We start from the raw sequence: 19,752 nt of genomic DNA, 5'->3' as shown, positions 1-19,752 counted from the left end.
GCCGCAGTCGCCGTACCAAAGTAATACTTCAACAGGATTGTCACACACCACCCAGCCTGCACACACTACCTGTCTGTCAACCCAGACGAGGGTCCCGTATTTATATTACAACAAGTATCGACTACCTCGACCGATGCGAGACGGACGGATGATGCATGGATGTCTATTGTCTATGGGTGGGATGGATGACATGGCTAAGTTTTCCAGTGACATCACATCATACTAGCTGTCTGCCAGCCAGCCATCCAACCAGCGGCTGAGGGATGGCCCGGTGCCGCTAGAGGTGTCCTATGAGCGTATAGCGTGAGCTCTGCTCACCAACATGTCGCTCATGATTGGACGGTCAATGTGTAGGAAAGGAGGGCTGCGAAATTACCGAATCAGAAGTTCCCCGTGTCTCTCATTAGCATAATATATTCAGCATCCTCTACCGTCGGTCTCACCGGTCTAAATTATGGATTAAGAAGACAAAAGCTAAAACATTTTGCTTTTGGTCATCTGATTTGTTTTCTCTCATCAGGCTACCTTGGGGGACGAGGGAAAACAATGGGATTTTAATGATCTGCCTCTTCACGAATTTGGATTTATTTATTTTCGTTTTCATGTTGTAGTATAGACTAGATACATATTTATTCGTATTCATTTTACCCCAGTTTTTGCTTATTCAAAATAAATTAAAGATGTGGACTTTCCTGGGAATAGCAAGTTTCACATACCTTTACAAAAAATCCGACAGTGTCTTCACTTTTGCTCACAAAGAGCTTGTAATGGCTACAGCAGTATTTCTTACCGTTTGTTTGCTACTATCATATATCAACTATTTTCATGCGCAGTCGCTCAGAATATCACAGGTGCTCAATTTACCACTGGAGCTTCTATCATCCTTACCTATTATCAATAAGGTTATTCCACAAACTTCAACTGAGAGCAACAATGATAAGAGTACTACTACAAAGGTAAGATGTTTTATAATGCCTAACCCAGAGAGATCATAGATAAAAGACTAAATATGTTTTGTTTTTTTGTTATTTATTTTGAATTGAAAAATATGTTTGATCAACTAATCAAAAGCAACAATCATTGATGGAAGTAACACAAAAAAATATCCACCTCTTTATTTCCTCTCTCCAGAGCCGAGGCAGGAGAAAGAGGGTTAATGTACAAGACAGCTCGGCCACAGGGACAAACCAGGAAGATGCCGCCTCTGTTGAAGCTGAACCTGATGTGGTGATAATTGGGGCAGGGGTTCTGGGGTCGGCTATGGCCACTGTGCTGGCCCGGGATGGTAGAAGGGTGACGGTCGTGGAAAGGGACATGAGAGAGCCTGACAGGATAGTAGGGGAGCTACTGCAGCCAGGAGGATATCTAGCCCTCAAAGCACTGGGGCTGGAAGGTTAGTAATGTGAGACTCCTGCTTATATAACACTGTCATGTGAAAGGTTTGTTCAATATTGACGAGACTCGTTTCCATTTCAGGGACTAATGGTGTCCATATAATTTTAATCATACTTTGATATTAGATTGAACTTTAATTTACCCAGTACTGATTAAAGTTCCCCATTGTTTTCCAATTTTTATTTTTTGTTTCTCTGCCAGGAACATAAACCACCCAAAACCTAAATACAGAGATAAATGTTCTTGTCACAATGCTATATGCAATGTAGTAAAATCTAAAATATTAACGTGAATGTTAAATGCCCACAGTAATCTTTACAATGTTTGTATAATGTGTATTTTCTATAATTTATGCCTCAACCTCAATGTTTTCTGAATGAACATTTGTGACGCTGGTGTTTCATTCAGGTTCAGTGGAGGGCCTGGATGCCCACACAGTGCACGGCTACGTGATCCATGACATGGAGAGCAGCACAGAGGTAGAGATTCCCTACCCTCAGGAAGACAAACACATCCAGTGTGGACGGGCCTTCCATCATGGACGCTTTATCATGGGACTGAGGGGAGCTGCTCTAGCAGAACCAAAGTAAGTGCAATGCCAAATACATGAGACAGCTGGCTTCCTTCACCAACTTGGTTGGTTTGTGGACAGAAATCCCTGTATGTAATGGTCAAACATTCCAATTAGACATTTGTTGTTACCCTTTGTAAACCTTCAATATCCCTGACTAGCGCTTTACTCCCGACTAGTGTCACAATAATAGAAGGCACCGTGGCCAGCTTGGAGGAGGTGGATGGTTGTGTGACCGGAGTCCAATACAAGGATAAGGAAACTGGAGACATCAAAGTGAGTGGAGGAAACTAGTAGCATGACATAGAACTATCTCATTACTTAAGTTGAAAAATAACCACCAAAGTGGAAAATACTGGCAGTTCTCAAATATATGTGCTGCTATGGTTCTACATTAATCTGACCGTGTGTAGGTTACTCTGTGATGTTGTTGAAAATGTTTCTAATGTCTGTGATTGTGAATTGATACTACTGATTTAAGTAATGGGCCTCCTCAACACAGGTTTATGTGTGATGATTATGTGAACGTACAAAAAGAGGGGCGTATACCCAGCATGTTTATTGTTTTTTTCACAGAAGCATTATTGAAATACTGGAGTTGGAAAATAATAAATGGTGGCATTAACAGCTTCTCTTAATAAACCCCACAAGTATAACGTACAAGAATAAAGACATTGAATTTTCACCCCAAAGAAAAAAGACAACAGAAAACAAGACAAACAAACCTTAAAGGAGCATTCCACTCATTTTCAACATTTTACTATGTCATTAATGTACCTTAGAGCTGTTGTGTGGAAATAATACAAAGTCTAAATAATCTAGAGGTCTGAAAAAAATCATTAACATGGTGAAACACATCTTGATGATGTCATCAAGATGCGTTTCACCATGTTAATGATTTTTTTCATAATTACATTTCTAGGAAACACAGAATGGGGGGACTTTTTTATTATTTCCACACAACAGCTCTAAGGTGTATTAATGACATAGTAAAATGTTGAAAATGGGTGGTTTTCCCCTTTAAATACAGGATCAATAAAAGTTGAAAAATAAAAAGGCAGACAAAAACAGTACACAACATCCTATAAACAATCATAAGTACACGATACATCTATAATCCGCATTACATCACAGCAATCCAATCACAGTATAGGCTACTTTTAAATCAAAAGTCCAGCAGACCTCACACATCCTCAAGCAGAGACGGATTCAAATTCTGAATGAATTGAAAGAATGGACCCCATATCCTCCCAAATTTATCGGAAGAACCATTTAAGGAGTGTCTAATCTTCTCCAGTTTTACACAGTACAAGGTGTCCCTAATCCAGTGAGTGTGAGAAGGGGAAGTGGGCGATTACCATTCACTTTTTATCTGCTCTGAGGAAGGCTAATGGCCCAAACTCGTTAGCCAGAATAAAAGATTTTGCATTTGAGCCTATATGTATTGCATCTTTTATTTTAGGAGTGCCACAGTGGTTATTTTTCAATTCGTTGTTTCTGTAGCTGAGCACCCACCGCTCAAGTAGCATTTAATGAAAGCGCACCTGCTCTATATCTACAAATGATCTCATAATTACATCGCTCTTACGTCCCAAATGCTAGTGTAGAACTATATTGTAAATATACTCTCAAAATGTGATCTGTTTATGTTGTAGCTGAAGCAAACTTTCCTGGAGAGAACCAGAGTGAAAATGGGAAAAGGGGAATTTCTGTCACAGTATGTTTGCACATTTGCAAAATTACTACTGCATCTCCATCTACCCATCTTCACTATTAGGAGCACTAGATGTTCATGCTATTAATACAGAGCCCAGGGAGCACTTACGGTAGTGCTTAATTCAACTCGGGGAGAATTCAACACATGCATTAAACCGGCTAGTCTCTTGAGACAGACTGTTGACTCCGTCAAAAGGAAAAGAGGGCGCTGTTTTTCCTTTATTTTTTGACGATGGGTTCTCATATTGGACCGGAGCAAACCAGGGACCTTCTGATTCCCACCCATTCAGCTATGGCCGGCCAAACAAATAAAGGGGAGAGCAGAACGCAATCCCCCACTACCAGACATTATGCAGTCAGCATCCCTCTATTTGAGGGATTCACAGTGGTCAGTGTGGCCTGATAGCCTGAATGGCTATGCCTCGCTCTGGGTGAACGTCCTTAGTGATCAGCATGTCTCCTCTACCAGGTGGCATCTTATTTTGTAGTAGTAAGTAGTAACTCATGATGGACCTCTCCAGGCAAGAAGTAAACAGTTGTAGTTGATTGACATAAGTTCTTGCCTGATAGCCTGAATGGCTATGCCTCGCTCTGGGTGAACGTCCTTAGTGATCAGCATGTCTCCTCTACCAGGTGGCATCTTATTTTGTAGTAGTAACTCATGATGGACCTCTCCAGGCAAGAAGTAAACAGTTGTAGTTGATTGACATAAGTTCTTGGCCATGTTTTCCCTCTTTAGAAAATCCATGCTGCGCTCACTGTGGTGGCTGATGGCTGTTTCTCCAAATTCAGAAAGAGCCTTGTGGCTGGAAAGGCTCAGACATCTTCCCACTTTGTTGGATGCCTCATGAAGGTAAACCTGTGTTTTGTTCAAAGTATTGTAATTTTTTGATGAACATCGCCTAGAGACATGCACACCACATCTTCTGTTATTTTGCCCCCAGGATGCTCCCCAGTTCAAAGCCCACCATGCTGAATTGGTCTTGGCCAACCCCAGCCCTGTTCTTATCTACCAAATATCTTCCTCTGACACCAGAGTATTAGTGGACATCAGGGGGGAGATGCCACGAAACCTCACTGAATACATGGCTGAGAAGGTGTACCCTCAGCTGCCAGGTAAAAGAGATAAAACCTTCTGTATACTCATGGAAAACCATGTAAATGATAACTAACCCTAATTCTGGGGATACACCAGACACACATGCGTGGAATTTACTGCATGTGTACTATGCGCCAGGAAGGACAAGATACAGAAGAAAAGCAGATACTGTGAGCCCTCCATGCACATGTTCTGAAATAGTAATGGAGTCAATTTGTTGCACGTACTATATTGTGCATATTGTGTGTATTAATACGGAGGATTTTACTGTGTAGAAGAGTCGTAGAGGGGATGACATTCAGCAGAGATCAGATTCAAACGCTCAAAATCAGATAAAAAATAATCTCTTTTAGAGATTATTTCTGTAAAGTTACTTACCCGACCCGAAAAATGCTCAGAGAGTTTGAGACGAGTTGGAGTTGTTACTAAAATCTGCATAATCCGCACATTTTGCTGTGTGATTGTTGCACCAGGATGTCATTCAGGTTTTTATTTTTAGCAAAAGGCCGATGCACACCTCAAGGCTATTGACAGGTGCGTAGGGCAATAAAGCATACTTCAAAAATACTTCAAAAACTTGCCAGAAATGTTGCTCTTTAACTAAAGAGCAACATTTCTGGCAAGTTTTCTGACAGTGTGCCTTTGTTTTTCAAAGATACCCTTTTAAGTATGCTTTATTGCCCTACGCACCTGTCAATAGCCTTGAGGTGTGCATCGGCCTTTTGCTAAAAATAAAAACCTGAATGACATCCTGGTGCAACAATCACACAGCAAAATTTGCGGATTTTGCAGATCTCTTTAACTAAAGAGCAACATTTCTGGCAAGTTTTCTGACAGTGTGCGGGACCCTTCTTTGTTTTTCAAAGATACCCTTTATTCAGGTTTTTATTAAAAATCTGTTTTTTCATAGCTCAACTAAAATGACACAACAGTAGAGAAACGAAGGATATAAACTAGAATTTTCTACCTCTGGGTGTAACGGAAAAAAAGAAGAAAAAAATAGCCACTGTCAAATTTGAAGTCGGTGTGGCGAACAGTTCTCGAGTTATGTGGATTTCAGACATACACACGCACACACAGAGACTCTGTGCACACACAGAGACATACACACGCACACACAGAGACTTGGTGCATTTATACTTATATAGAAATATCAGTCAGTCATCATCTTAACCCATTTTGGGCGGGAACCCCGGCTTTTGGTGTTTTAAGCATTATGTTATACTTTAGCTATTGAAAAATAGCAGATCTACAAGCTCATATCGCACCATGAGCTATGAGCTTGTAGGTCTGCTATTTTTGTAAAATCATAAAAATGTGGCGCAAATCTTTGAATATATTCTTTCAGAATGAACGTTTCTAACTCAAATCTTTGCTTTCGGGGGGGAGGTTGTTCCCTGGATGGAACAACATATTTTGAGATTGGGGTCCGGGGCCAATTACAGATTATTTTGGGAGTCCTTGACATGAAAATGTTGACATAGAAACATGGGTTTTTCAGAAAACTGTCATGCTTTAGAAGACATTTTTTAAATTTCTATGTCAGGCGTGTCAATGAATTCATGCTCTGAAACATATTTATCCCCTGTTGAATAGCGGAATGGTTAACCTGTCTGTGGTTTCTCGCCCTCTGTCTTTGTCTCTCTACATCTTTACCATCAGAACACATAAAAGAACATTTCATGGTGGCACTACAAAATGATCGTCTCAGGTCTATGCCTGCTAGCTTCCTCCCACCCTCACCGGTCAACAAGCCAGGTAGAAGAACATACTATACTACTATTGAATGACATTTTGAGATATATGAATAGATATGTATGCACGGCTTGCACGCATTAAATTATGTATTGCATGATCATTGATCACTACATCATTGAACTTTAATAGTATACAGATTGTTGAAAAGAAGTGTATATATCCAGTCTAATATGGGATCTAGTCTTTGTCATATTCTGTAAGACACTGTACACATTTAAATTGTTAGAAATATTTGAAAGCACTGAAAACAGCTTTGTGTGGGTGTAGTGTTACAGTAGTTAGCACACACTGGTGAGCAGAGATGACATTTACTTAATCAGTAATACAGCAGTATTTGTTTTTATAAGCAGACAAAAAGATTATAATTATTCTTTACAAATATTTTAACAAGTTCAACCTGAACAGTGCTGCAGACGGTATTGTTTAAATTATACTACGTATTTTGACATAATGACTCACAATACATTGTAAGCTTGTAGAGCTACTATTTTTGCGAGGGACACAATCATAATGACAAAGTATAAATCAGGCTTAACACGGCAACCTGCGTTTTCCAGGTGTACTTCTCCTGGGAGACGCCTACAACATGAGGCACCCGCTGACAGGAGGAGGCATGAGTGTGGCCCTCAATGACGTGCGCATCTGGAGGAGCCTGCTAACTAACATTCCAGAGCTCTACGACGATAGTGCCATGCTGCAGGTATTCACAGAGTTCTTAGAGAGTAGATAATATTGTTGTAGCAGTTATTAAAGACTACAAGAGATGTCAAGTGTTGCATGTCAGAGCTGGAGTTGCTGGGGATTTATATCTTAAAACGGGTGTGGCTCAAGCTTCAAAGTTTATTTAGCTCAGACAGGTTGCGGTGCAATCAGGGGACAGAAAGCAGCGCTCTTTATCTGGAACGCATCTTTCTAGTTTGACATGGACTTGATCACACACACTAGTTCACTGCTCCTAGCTGATTCTAATCAGGCACAGCTGATTTGACTGCACGTTTCAGTCAAAGTGGTTTTGGCCCTTCACCTTGTAGTTGACAGCTGTCTATTATATGCAGTGAAATGATGTGACATGCTTTGCATATAATATATATATATATATAATCACACCCGTATGAAGTGAGAGGCACTCTTATCATCATACATCATCTCATTCTGGCCAATCATAATTTGCGTCCTCACTTTTGTCATTTTTGTTTGTGTTTACACAATGTTTTTGTTTACACAAACACTCAAAACTAGTCATAGGCCCCATACATACATATCAAACACATGTTCTGTGTCTTGTCTGTGTTTAATTACTGCCATAATGCATTTCCAATGGGAGTCAAATGGTTTGACCAAACATTTTGTTTGGTCAAACCATGTGACTCCCATTGGAAATGCATTATGGCGGCCATTAAACACCGACAAGACACGTAACATGTGTGTATGGGACCATAGGAAATGGTAGCAAAACAATGTTTGTGTTTACACAAACCCTCAAAGCTGGATATAGCAGGGGCTTGCGCCCCTCAAAAATGAAATAAGATATAATAAAACAAGGTGTAATAAATGTTAAATGATATTGTGCCTTTATCCAAAGCGGGGGTGACATTTTATTAACAACTTAAGTATATACTACTGTATAGTAGATACTGAAATTATGAAATAAACAGCTGATCTTTCTGACCGTTCTGTGTCACATTTGCATGTTATCCAGCTTGTTCTAAGTGAGTGTCTGTGGAAATAATGTGTGATATTACACTGAGCATTTTTCTTTTTTCCTCAATAGGCAAAGAAAAAATTCCACTGGGAACGCAAGTCATCACATTCCTTTGTGGTGAATGTGTTGGCCCAAGCTCTGTATGAGCTGTTTGCAGCCACTGACGGTGAGTCTCGTCTTACATTAAACGTGATTATCACAGGTTTTTAGATTTTATTGTGAAGATAAATTAACTATTTTTGTCGGTAATTAATAGATAGCAAAAGTGAAAGTGTATCTTTAGCAACAGTAGTAAGTTGTCTCATATGGCCCCTAGGGGCAGGAGCCTACCGTATCTCCTGTTTTTATAGCGTGAGGCGGCAAATACAAGTACATCCCCTGGACATGACGCTAGTATTTAAGGGAATTACTTTAAGCTGATCAGTGCCAGACAGGGAGGTCCCATCTTTATAGTCTTTGGTATGACCTGGCTGAACCTACTGTGTACAATGAATTACTAACAATAAGATATTTGAAAAATATTTAAATTGCAGCAAAAAGGTATTAGTTATTTTGTCTGTTTTTTCTCCAGATTCACTTCATGAGCTCAGAAAAGCCTGCTTCCAGTACTTCAAGCTTGGTGGAGAGTGCATTAATGGGCCTATTGGGCTTCTGTCAGTGTAAGCACCACAAAACTATGTCCTCATTAATTCTGATATAAGAAACATATTACTGTGATAAATACTTAATTTAAACGCATAAACCACCAATACCTGCTTCGGTTCTCCCACGCCACTACCATGGCATAATGTTCTGATTGAAAGTTTGAGTTTCATTAACAGTTATTTGCATCAAAAGTTTAATGAATGTTTTTACCTTCTCCAGGCTTTCACCCAAACCAATGACTCTTATTGGACACTTCTTTGCTGTGGCCTTGTTTGCTATTTACTTCAACTTCAAGTCAGAGTCCTGGAGCAACAAACCCAGAGCCTTATTTAAGAGTGGAGCCATCCTGTACCGTGCTTGCACAGTCATGCTTCCTCTCATCTACTCTGAATTCAAGTACCTGGTGTACTGAGAAGTGCTCCTTGAGAGATCCAGATGGACATGAACAGTTACTTTGAAGTCATCTCCCTGTCAGTCTGTACAGATTCGGAACCAACAGCCTCACAGTAAACTGACAACACAGACCAAATCAAACATGGAAATGTAGAGTTTGGCAACAGCATTCATTATTATGGACATCCACTGAAAAGCCAGTGCTGCTGTACTGCCAGTACAGTATTTTGTATTGTATACTCCTGTCTTCTATTAGTTTTGACATGTCATAAGAGAAGATGCCTTGGTTAAATATATTAACCACTTAAGCCTTATTCAAACATCTTTGAAAATAGCCAATCTACAAGTCTGAAAGCCCAGCTGAATGCCTTCCTGTCCTTTTGATTGATGAAATTGTTACCCTGTAGTAGGGTATGATCACATTTATGACATGGTCATAACGGTGCCCATATATTATGATTGATTTAATCTGCAAGGGAATAAGTAGTTGTAATTTATATCAAAACGCAATACCTGAAGCACCCATTGTTTTAGTAGGGTGTCCCTCATGTCTTTCAAATGTCCTTTTTTATAAAACTTGTACTTGTACTTCTGCCTTCCAATGAGTGTACCTCATGTATTGTAACAATGTTTAGTGACCGCTTCTAACCTATAAAACTTGTTTGTCATGGAGGTAATGTCACAAGGCTAATCGTAGACAGGATTGCTCTTGTATTTTTGGCTAATACATTATGAAATGTCAGTAAAATACATTCATGTCTGCAATATGTTTTTGATTGGCGGTATTATATACTAATTAACACCTTAGCTGAGAGGTAACCCTAACCTAGCTACACAAAGCCAGTGAATGAAGCTCGGCTGTTCCTCCTCTGAGTTGACACTCATAGGAACTGGATTATCTCAGTCTTTACTGTTGTAAATTTGTGCTGTTCATTGATTGATGTTGATTGATATTTTGATGTTTAATAAATTTGTTTTTATAAAATTGTATTTTGCTATTTTTTAAAGATCATTACACGATATCATTAATAAGCCATATAAAATATAATAAAGATACACCATGTGATTTCAGAAATAAGCCATACAGTATTGTTGCTGTCGGGAGGAAACCTAACACCATTTTGTTTTGCATAAATCAGTTGAACACCCTTTATGTCTGTGTGTTGTTTCGAAAATATTGAACCAATGGAAAGTAGTAAAAACGCTTTGGACAAAACCTCAACTCCATTGGACCCTCCAACTGTCTGCTAAAGCAACTAACTCCACCACCTCTCCCCCTCTCATGCAAGTAATTGACTATATAAAGTCACAACTTTGAGTTAGTATTTATTTGTTTTCAAAATATAAAGTTTTCTTCATTTCCTGAAAAAATATATTTTTCATTTCCTGAAAAATTAACATTTTGGACTGGAGTTAGGTGGTTTCTTCCCGACAGCAGAGATATGTTGTTGGAAATAAACCAATATATTGGAAAATCTTTTCAGAAACCGTTGGATTTATGTAGAAGGGAGTTCCAACCTCTAGCCTATGGCAGGCCAGTCTGGTGCATCTCAGAAGCAGGACAGGTTAGGTTACATGTGAAAAGAATGCACTGGAGCAGCTCAGACAATTTAGGCCCTTAGTTTAATAACAGGGTGCAAGTAAAAAGTGACGTTTCAATGTTTAAGTTACATCTGACCTGACGAAGATGTAACTTAAACATCAAAACGTTGTCACTTATTACTTGCACCAACGGATATCATCTGCTCAAGACCGGATCATAAACCCGAAAAGGAATGCTGCCCAGGCTACAGGTTTATTATTGCAATGATGTTTATTAATTTATGTATTGTATCCTTTTTGTTCTAGTTTGCACAATTCACGTTGAGTCAACAAATTAAATGGTCAACTCATCAGTCGAGCTTCACCTTTTTTATGTCCTGCTGGGTCCACTACACTGTTACAGTAGATTAGAACAGTGTTTCCCAAACAACGGGCCAGGGACAATCTTTGGGTCACGCAGACATTTTTGTGGGTCGTGACTTCTGAGTAAATATTTGTTTGTTACATTTTTAATACTTTTTTCAAAGTAATTTCTGACATTAAAAAAAGCTCACAAGCTTATAGTCTATATTCACTATTGAATACGGTTTCAGTGATTAATTCATGTACTTTTGTAAGTTTTGGTCCTGGCCTGGGGCGATACCAAATATATATTTTGGCTCTCGAGTTAAAAGGTTTGGGAACCACTGGATTATAACACTGAATATCATCTCTTCTTTTACCATGATTTGTTTGTCATCTTTCTTTTGAACCAGGGAAGTGGGTTATACTCAGTGACATACTGAAAGATTAGACCTGTGCCCTCCTCAATGTTTCATTCTACTGGACATGCCTGGGTCTCTGGATGCATATGTATGTATGTGTGTGTGTGTATATATATATATAGATATATATAGCCTGAGTTACTGTATATATACTTAATTGCGTATGAAATGAATCAAACACCTACAATAGTTGATCTACAAGCTCATAAAAAGATGCAAGTACATGGACAAGAAATGGCCACTAGATGGAGCACACTACTAATGAAAGGATTGAAAGCCATCTTTCTTGTTTTGCAAAGGCAAATCATGCATTTACAGACAAAACTTAAATTGCTGTGTTTCAGCCCTGAAATTGAGGAGAACATATTGTAGAATGACAATGACTCATTTATTCCATCAATCTAAATTCTAAGGGGTCTCAGTGGGAATTTTGCAAGGAAAAACCCTAACAGGTCTTTTCTATCTGGTTTAACATTCACACATCTTTGAATTAATGGAACCACAGCAGACATTTTGACAGGTAAATGCAACAGGATGTAATGTTAACTGTACAGGAGCTGTGCATGTTGGCACACGGTAACAACTACCTGTAAATCAAACACCCACAATTAAAATAAAAACACCTAGCGGTCATTTCTATTGCGAGTATCATGGGACCTGGGACTATTATACTTGGCATCATGATCAGCAGTTGGAAACATGAGAAATGATTTACAAATAAAAGTAAAAGCATCACAAATACAGGCATATCCCTGGTTACAACAATTTATTCAGCTTTATTGTTATTTATACATAACTGATACATTGTATTCTGGTGAAATAATTGGAGGAATTATCCATATTATTCTTTGTGACTCCACAAGGACACAAATACTGGTGTGGAAGACCAGAAAGGGGGGTGGGGGGCTGCTGGGAGAGGATTATTTACAAACTTTCATCATCCACCCTCTGTCAAATGTTAGATAGAGCACCTATCCAACAAAGACTTACCAAACAGCCACACAAGGAGAGAAATGGTGCTCTGGGATTGTATTAGTCTTTTTTCCCCACTTTTTTGTTTTTTCTTTTTTTTGGAACATTCAACCCACGTCTCCCCCCCCTCTCCTCCCACACAAAGAAATAGTCCTTTTGGACACAGAGCATTAGGGCATACCCTTATTGATATTGTTAGCAGCAAGCTTTCTACTGACAGTTAACATCTTTATAATCTAAACAAAAAGTACTGTACAGCTACTGCTAATAGAATCTAAGAACCTGGCCTCAACGCTTTTACACCAGATTAAAGTGCTAGAAGCAACCCACCAATCCACACGTTATGTGTATATATCTATATATAGTATATGTATTTATATATATATAGAGGAACAAATCTACTATTTTAACATTAATTTACAGGGTAATATACATAATATTTGTAACCGCTGAAATATCAGCACAAATAGATCACTGTCACACAACAGCCATATATATATAATTATATAACTCCATATATAATCATATTATATCAATATATAATTGTCATATATGCATGTAAAACGGTTAACCACGTCTCAGGCTTTTCTAATTATATCCAGAAAAGCAATTGTGTATCAAGACGTAAAAGCTTTACAAGTTTCTCTCTGTAAAGAGGAACACGAAGTGGCAAAGTGCCACAACCTGCATTATTTGAGGTCACAGGACAGTAATTTGCATATTCCACAAATCTATTGCAACACGTTACTGTCTACGAACAGTACACACAGCTTCCTGACAGAGGCTGGTGTTAGCTGGACTCACACGTACACCCACTGAACAGAACATTACAACGATGGGTATTCTGATTATAGCTATGTGCTTTGTTGATGGTGTGCTATGACGGTGAACAACAGGAGGACTACAACACACGATACTCTATAGTTTAGCCTCGGCCAACCCAAGATGTACTAGTCTGTAACAAAAGACTCTTTTTGCAAACCACCACCTCTTACTCGGAGTTGAGTGTAATCGTCTCCTGCCGCTGCCGCCTTTTGTGTTTGCGTTTTTCACCACAAATCGGTACAAATGTTGTTGTCGACACTCCGCCGCCATCAGCCGATTTGGGCGCAGTGGAATGTGTTTTACTTTTGTTTTGTTAGGTTGTTTTTCTTTTCCCTTTCTTTTCATTATCTGGGTCTCTCCCGTCAAGGCCAACAGCACATACAGTGAGTAACATCCTACTGACTGAACAAAGTTCTGGGGGCTTACAGAGGGGGTAGGGGAATCCTTGAGTTTCTGTAAAGCTCAGACTCAGCATCTGACTAAAAGGGCAGTTCTCTCTTCTCACGGCAGTACCAAACCTGAGCTGCCATCATCTTCATCACATCTCTGGTGAGAGTGGCTCCGACGGTCGTTCCTTCTTCAAGCGCTAGCGATCCCTTACGTCTCTCCATCCTTAATACAACCACTGGTCTCTTATTTGTTTAACCCTGATTTGTACACAGTTCCCCCTACTCTGCAAAGACGCTGCACAAGGCTGTAACAAGATACACACAAAGGTAATTTTTCACAAAGAAAAAAGCTCCGTAATAACTGCAGTAGTTTAATGCACAACAAGCATCCGATAGCTGGCTCCCGGCCTGGGGAGCCTTGGTGATGTGCAGTTATAGGTTTGGGACGTTGCCACTGTTCTAAGGAGTATGACTCCTCCTTTATCCTTTTCAGGTCTTTTTTCCCCTGTGGTGTGGTGTTTTGTTATTCAAAAGCCCAGATCTCTATGTCCTGTACATAGAAATCCTCATTCTTGGAGAGAGTGGGGTTCCCGAAGGTTTTACAGGAATGACTCCTGCCGTGGTACAGGTCTCCGTCCAGCCACAGGCCAAACTCACCACTAGGGGGGGAGAAAAACAAGTCCAGCTAAATCACGGTGCTTCAAAGCATTCATCCCAGGTCGAGGACTAACAATGATTTTACCTGGAAACCAAACAGACTTCTGTGCTATTGTGAAGGCCAGAGGGAGCTAGTTAGTCAGTTTCATTTAACTTATTTAGGCCTGACATCAAAATTAAAAAAAAATATTCTAAATCCTCCAGTTTTCTGAAATAAATATTTTCACGATTTTTCAAAAATAGCAGACCTACAAGCACTTGGTGGCGCGCTATGAGCTTATAGATCTGCTATTTTTCAATAGCTAAATTATAACATGTTTAAAACACCAAAAGGGGTTCCCGCCCAAAATGCGTTAAGTGAAATAGTCATCTGATTTAGGTCGACTATACAGTAAGAGCATTTTAATTGGATTAATCAAAAACAGAAGCTACTCACCTTCCTCCTCCAAAAGCTAAGGAGTCCATATCTCCTTTCATGAAGAACATATTGTCACCTGTCCATTTGTACACCTGTAGGGTGACAGCAGAAGCAGAGCACAATGTAGAACAACTTGCATAACATAGCCATTGTTTGGAGAATCTGATACTGTATTCCCTCTGACAAGGCATGTTCCAATGACAGCATGTCAAGAGAAACCTGAAACGTGCCTATGCCAATTGCCAAGTATACAAAAAAGTGCAATAAAAGTGAAATAATATCAGACTAGAAAAAGTGCCCTTCTGGACACAGGTCTCCACCAGGAGGATAGGAGTGTGTGTGATGTTTGGCAAAATGTTTAGGAGTAATATAAACATGTTTTTTTGTTTGTTTGTTTGTTGCAACGATTTTCTTCGTTTTGTTGAGGAAATACAGAGCCAGATCACTCATAGCATCTCTGAGGATAGAATTCTGGATGAACAGGACGGGCTACTCCTGAAAACTTTGGAAGGCAATCTTAGCTAATCAGTGTAGAATCTGAGAAATCCAACAGGCTCGTCTTGATCACATGACTACAGAGATCATGTGTACCGATGTGCGTGAGATTTGGATGAAATCTGTGCGACTAACACAAACAATGTGTTTTGCAGAAATCGGCCTCATGGTGGCGCTATAACCGGCAGATGTGGAGGGATGCAGGGAAAATGTTTTTCCATGGCCTCTAGGGAGTGCGCATACATAAGTTGTCGATGCAGTTATAGGTAAAAACAGGAATTGTCCTGTTATAGCGCCACCTTGAGGCTGATTTGGGGAAAAAATAGTGGCATGTCGTCCTCGGCCTAGTGGAAATGTGCGTGTATAATTTCATGGAAATTGGACACTGTGTTTGTGATTTGTGGCATTTTGTTTGAAACGGACCAATCATGTGAGTTTTGGAAGCCAATCTTAGCCAATCAGGATGGAAGATGGGAAATTGTGCAGATCTGTGTTGATCACATGACTATGGAGATAGTGTATACCGAAATGTGTGATGTATGGATAAAATGTGTACGAGTTATCTACAGAAATGTGTTTTGCCTAAATCGGCCTCATGGATACAATGAATGTATAAATGACCTCGCAACAGTTAAATTCACTTCTCTACAGGATAAAAGGCAAAATGATAGGGTTTAATTTTGACAACAATTGTTTGTAATTTCACAAACAAAAATTAAACCCTATCTTAATACTTTAATTGAAGCCAGCCCTAGCCAGCACGTATGTGGTGTGCGTACTACAACTCATGGCACAGCAGACAACCATTTACTTTTCCACCTTTACATTCTCCATTTCTTATTTCACTTTGTTTTATTCCTTTTTGCAGAGTTAATCAGACAGACATTCTCCATTTCTAATTATCAATAAATATTACACCGCATTTGGTTACCTATTGAATTCTGTTTGTGTGCCATCGTGTACTGCCAATCAATGCAATGACGGCAGGACACAGAATTGGACGACTAACACGTGGTGTAACAGCGTACCATGATCTCTGCAGTCATGACAAAATAAAGTATACTAGACTTGCTGCATTTTCTTGCTATACCAGGAACTGGACATACATCTCCATCAGCTCAGAGTTACAGTTGACTACTACTGCAATCCATCCATAGGCTTTATATCAGGGGTTTTCAACAGGTGGTCCTTGGACCACTGGTGGTCCGTGAAGGTATTGCATGTGGTCCCTGACTATTCATTTAGTAATGTAGTAAAGTGAAGATTTTGTATTTTCTTCCACGGAACAGTGCACTAAGCTTTTATGCACTGTTCCTTGGAAGTGCGTCACTGTTATCAGAATTACTGGGAAGTCTGAGGTTAAGAAATTCCACAGAAAAGGCAGTTAGAATCTCAAGAAGGCACAATCTATGTAAAGCGCCTTGGATAAAGGCGCTATATAAATGCACCATTTACCAAGAAGGGTAAGTGTACCAGCTTGCCTGATTGAGCCATCATTATTAGGAAATGTGCCCATAGAATCGTGTGTGTGTGTGTGTGTGTGTGTGTGTGTGTGTGGCGCCGATCTACAAGATCATAATGTGTGGATGTAGATCGGCTAGTTGAACTATTTTTCAAGATATGTAAAATATGGCAAAAAAGTTTAGGGCCACATGTGTCAGTACTGTATATCAATTTATGTTAAGTCCGTGGACCATCGTTTGAGAAACAGTATATACATGGGATGCATTCCATAGCAAGTGTTATGAAAGCACTAATCTTAGCCCATATCCCATTGCAACACAACAGTGGTCCCCAGGTTGATTCTTAGTCAAGGTGGTGGTCCCTGGTTCACAATCAGTTGAAAACCCCTGCTTTATAACATCACAATTGAGTGTGAATTGGCTGTTTTCTGAAAAAGCTGTTTCTATGTCAGTCGTTCTTCGATTTTTCAAAAATAGCAGACCTACAAGCTCGTAGCGCGCCACTCGGTGGCGCGCTATGAGCTTGCAGATCTGCTATTTTTCAATAGCTAAAGCACAACATAATGCTAACACCAAAAGGGGTTCCCGCCCAAAATGGGTTAAATACATTATAAAGTAATATGCCTTTTTAACTAGACCTGCACATCTCGGGCAGGGAACCGAAATAGTCAGCCCCTGACAACACTGGCCACTTTTTCTGTTTTACTATTTCTTAATTTTATATTTTGTTTTTAAAATTGAGGTGTCAAATGCATAGTACATTTTATTTCTTAATTACAGTACATTTAATGCACACTATTTCTACAAATTGATACAAACCTGTACTCTATATGCACTCAGCTTTGGGAAAAAACAACAACTTGAAGGATACATTTAGATCCGATAATGTACCATGCATGTTAAAATCATGTATAGCCTAGTTTACATTATTCCCCACCATTTCCATTATTATACTTCAGTGTTTTTACAGTTTGAAAAAAACATTTAACATTGAGCTGCCCACAATGTTTAGCTATATCCTGGATTTGTATCCGTCTGTGGGTACAGGGGTCTTTTACATAGGAAGTGGCCAAACCCCTGAAGGATGTTTTTATTTAACAGCAGAACATGTACAGTATATGGCCACTTGAATGGAAGTTGGCTGAGTTAGCGTACCTCAAACTCTGGCTTGAATGTGAAGAGGAAGGTTTCTCCTGTACCATAGAAGCCATCACTGACCTTGAAGGGCTCAGATGCCAGTGCGCCAAACACCTGGCGGAACACAGAACAAGCAAATGAGTACCAGACAAAACCTTCCAAAATGAAAACACAAGCAGCATGGAAGCTAGCTGTTGGAATGGAGCTTACATTCAGTGAAGTTAGCATAGTTTTCTCATTTGGGCTTTACGTAAGGAAATTAGAGATGGGACAATCTATATTGTTGTTTGTGACAAAAACGCTCACAATAATCATATTGCAGAGATTTTAATTAGCATGAAATTGTCCGTCATACCTTGGACATGAGGTGGCTTTGTACTTGTAATAAAAGTGAAATTTTAAGAGTTTTAAGCATATTTAGATTTTGATTGTGATGATATTGATAATGACAATTATTTTGGCCACCCTAATGATGACATGACATTTTCATATCGTCCCCATCCCTAAAGGGGATTGTTTAAGAGATTGAATCCTAATAGTTAACAAACAGTAAAACAAGGTCTAATTAAATCCATGGGTATACAAAACTAATTAAGTCACTTAAAAGGCAAGGTTCCTATGTGTCCATTTTTTTATTATCCGTGTAGAGTGCTTCTGAGAACGCTTAATAAACATTCCAACTGCATTTCCATTTGTGTACAGTTACAATATGCAATACTAACATTTTGCATTGCCAACATTTTTAATTGATTTTAATCAATGAAAAACACTGGCAAAATAGAACATTATAAACAAGTTGACACTGTCAATCATTGCTAGCTAAGCAAACGTCTTTATTTATATTACGGATGACAATGACAATTATGATGCGTTAGAGAATCAGGAGAGAGAACTCAAGTGAAATTGGAAGTGATGACACCAAGAAAGGAGCAGACAACATTGGACCTGGAACACTATCAAATTTAAGCTGATAAATTGGTACTATATATATATATATTTTTTTTTCCCTATTATTTAAGGGAGACCCCTGTTATTGTATCTAATTACTATCCGAATATACTGTATATCTTTAACTTTCTCACAATACACCTTTTGTTTTAACCATAAAATATCACTTAAACTACCTTATATAATATATCCAATAAAACCTGTCAATACAAAAATAAGATGACCAGGTGCTCACAGAGAATACAAATCATGCTTTACCAATGCCGTCTGGTGGCTGATCATCCACTCAGTCAGAAATTACTTGCAGCATCACAGTATACAAATGCAATGTACAATAATTACCTGGCCATCACTGTCCTTTATGACCATTAATACAGGGGTGTCCTGGCCCTGCATGGCCCTGTACAGGCTCTTGATACTCATGCCGTGTTTTGTTGTGCCAAAGGCCAAAGTCCATGGGTAGCCAATGGTCCGTGGCGGGAGGTTCTTAGCAAGCTGGAGACCAATAATAAAATAGTATTGAAGGAGAGGAGAGGGAGGGAGGGGGAGAGGGAGAGAGAGAGAGAAAGAAAATGAAATACAGAAAAGGCCACAGCCATCAATGCTCAATTACGTCTGTGGTGACCTTTTAACATTTGCTGGCTTTTAAAGAAGAATAACAGGCCACCAAACACCCACTACCGACTCCCTCCAGAGGGATAAAAACCCATGCAGCTCTCCCTGGGAGAGAGCCTGATAGGACTAAAAGTCGGAATGGTGCATTAGCAGGGGTGTCACAGGGTATGTGAAGGTGGGGGGGGGGTGAGCGTGGGGAGGGGACGATGCCCCGCGCACAGAATTTGGCGTTTAATTTATTATTTTGT

The 19,752-nt window shown here is 39.4% G+C and overlaps 2 protein-coding genes across 7 annotated transcripts in view; one reads left to right on the top strand and one right to left on the bottom strand.

Annotated features, from left to right (window-relative positions):
- Positions 1 to 524: 524 nt before the first annotated feature.
- sqlea (squalene epoxidase a) lies at positions 525 to 10,258 on the top strand. The gene is made up of 11 exons (XM_079503133.1): positions 525 to 956; positions 1,132 to 1,393; positions 1,804 to 1,981; positions 2,146 to 2,242; positions 4,422 to 4,535; positions 4,627 to 4,798; positions 6,444 to 6,539; positions 7,097 to 7,239; positions 8,311 to 8,407; positions 8,813 to 8,900; positions 9,106 to 10,258. Exons 1-11 carry the CDS (start codon positions 681 to 683, stop codon positions 9,296 to 9,298), a joined length of 1,716 nt encoding a protein of 571 aa, XP_079359259.1. The 5' UTR covers positions 525 to 680; the 3' UTR covers positions 9,299 to 10,258.
- A 2,083-nt stretch (positions 10,259 to 12,341) lies between these two features.
- Positions 12,342 to 19,752, bottom strand: part of oxr1a (oxidation resistance 1a) — a 177,728-nt gene continuing 170,317 nt past the window's right edge. For all 6 annotated transcript variants that reach the window (XM_079503025.1, XM_079503027.1, XM_079503024.1 and 3 more), the window contains 4 exons: positions 19,232 to 19,384; positions 17,960 to 18,055; positions 14,865 to 14,938; positions 12,342 to 14,430 (listed from right to left, as the gene is read on the bottom strand). In XM_079503025.1, the coding sequence (XP_079359151.1) occupies positions 14,295 to 14,430; positions 14,865 to 14,938; positions 17,960 to 18,055; positions 19,232 to 19,384 (459 nt within the window). In that variant the 3' untranslated portion in view covers positions 12,342 to 14,294. The remainder of the gene's footprint in view (positions 14,431 to 14,864; positions 14,939 to 17,959; positions 18,056 to 19,231; positions 19,385 to 19,752) is intronic.

The sequence above is a fragment of the Electrona antarctica genome (genome assembly GCF_951216825.1).
Source record: "Electrona antarctica genome assembly, chromosome: 6".
In the NCBI taxonomy this organism is placed as follows: Eukaryota; Metazoa; Chordata; class Actinopteri; order Myctophiformes; family Myctophidae; genus Electrona; species Electrona antarctica.
This window is presented reverse-complemented; position numbering and strand designations above follow the sequence as displayed.

What these genes read in the sequence shown, in the direction of transcription:
- sqlea (XM_079503133.1), top strand. Translation starts at nt 681, where the DNA reads ATGTGGACTTTCCTGGGAATAGCAAGTTTCACATACCTTTACAAAAAA. An exon ending in GCTGCTCTAGCAGAACCAAA is followed by an intron (nt 1,982 to 2,145) that starts GTAAGTGCAATG and finishes ACTCCCGACTAG; the next exon opens with TGTCACAATAATAGAAGGCA. An exon ending in GGTGTACCCTCAGCTGCCAG is followed by an intron (nt 4,799 to 6,443) that starts GTAAAAGAGATA and finishes CTTTACCATCAG; the next exon opens with AACACATAAAAGAACATTTC.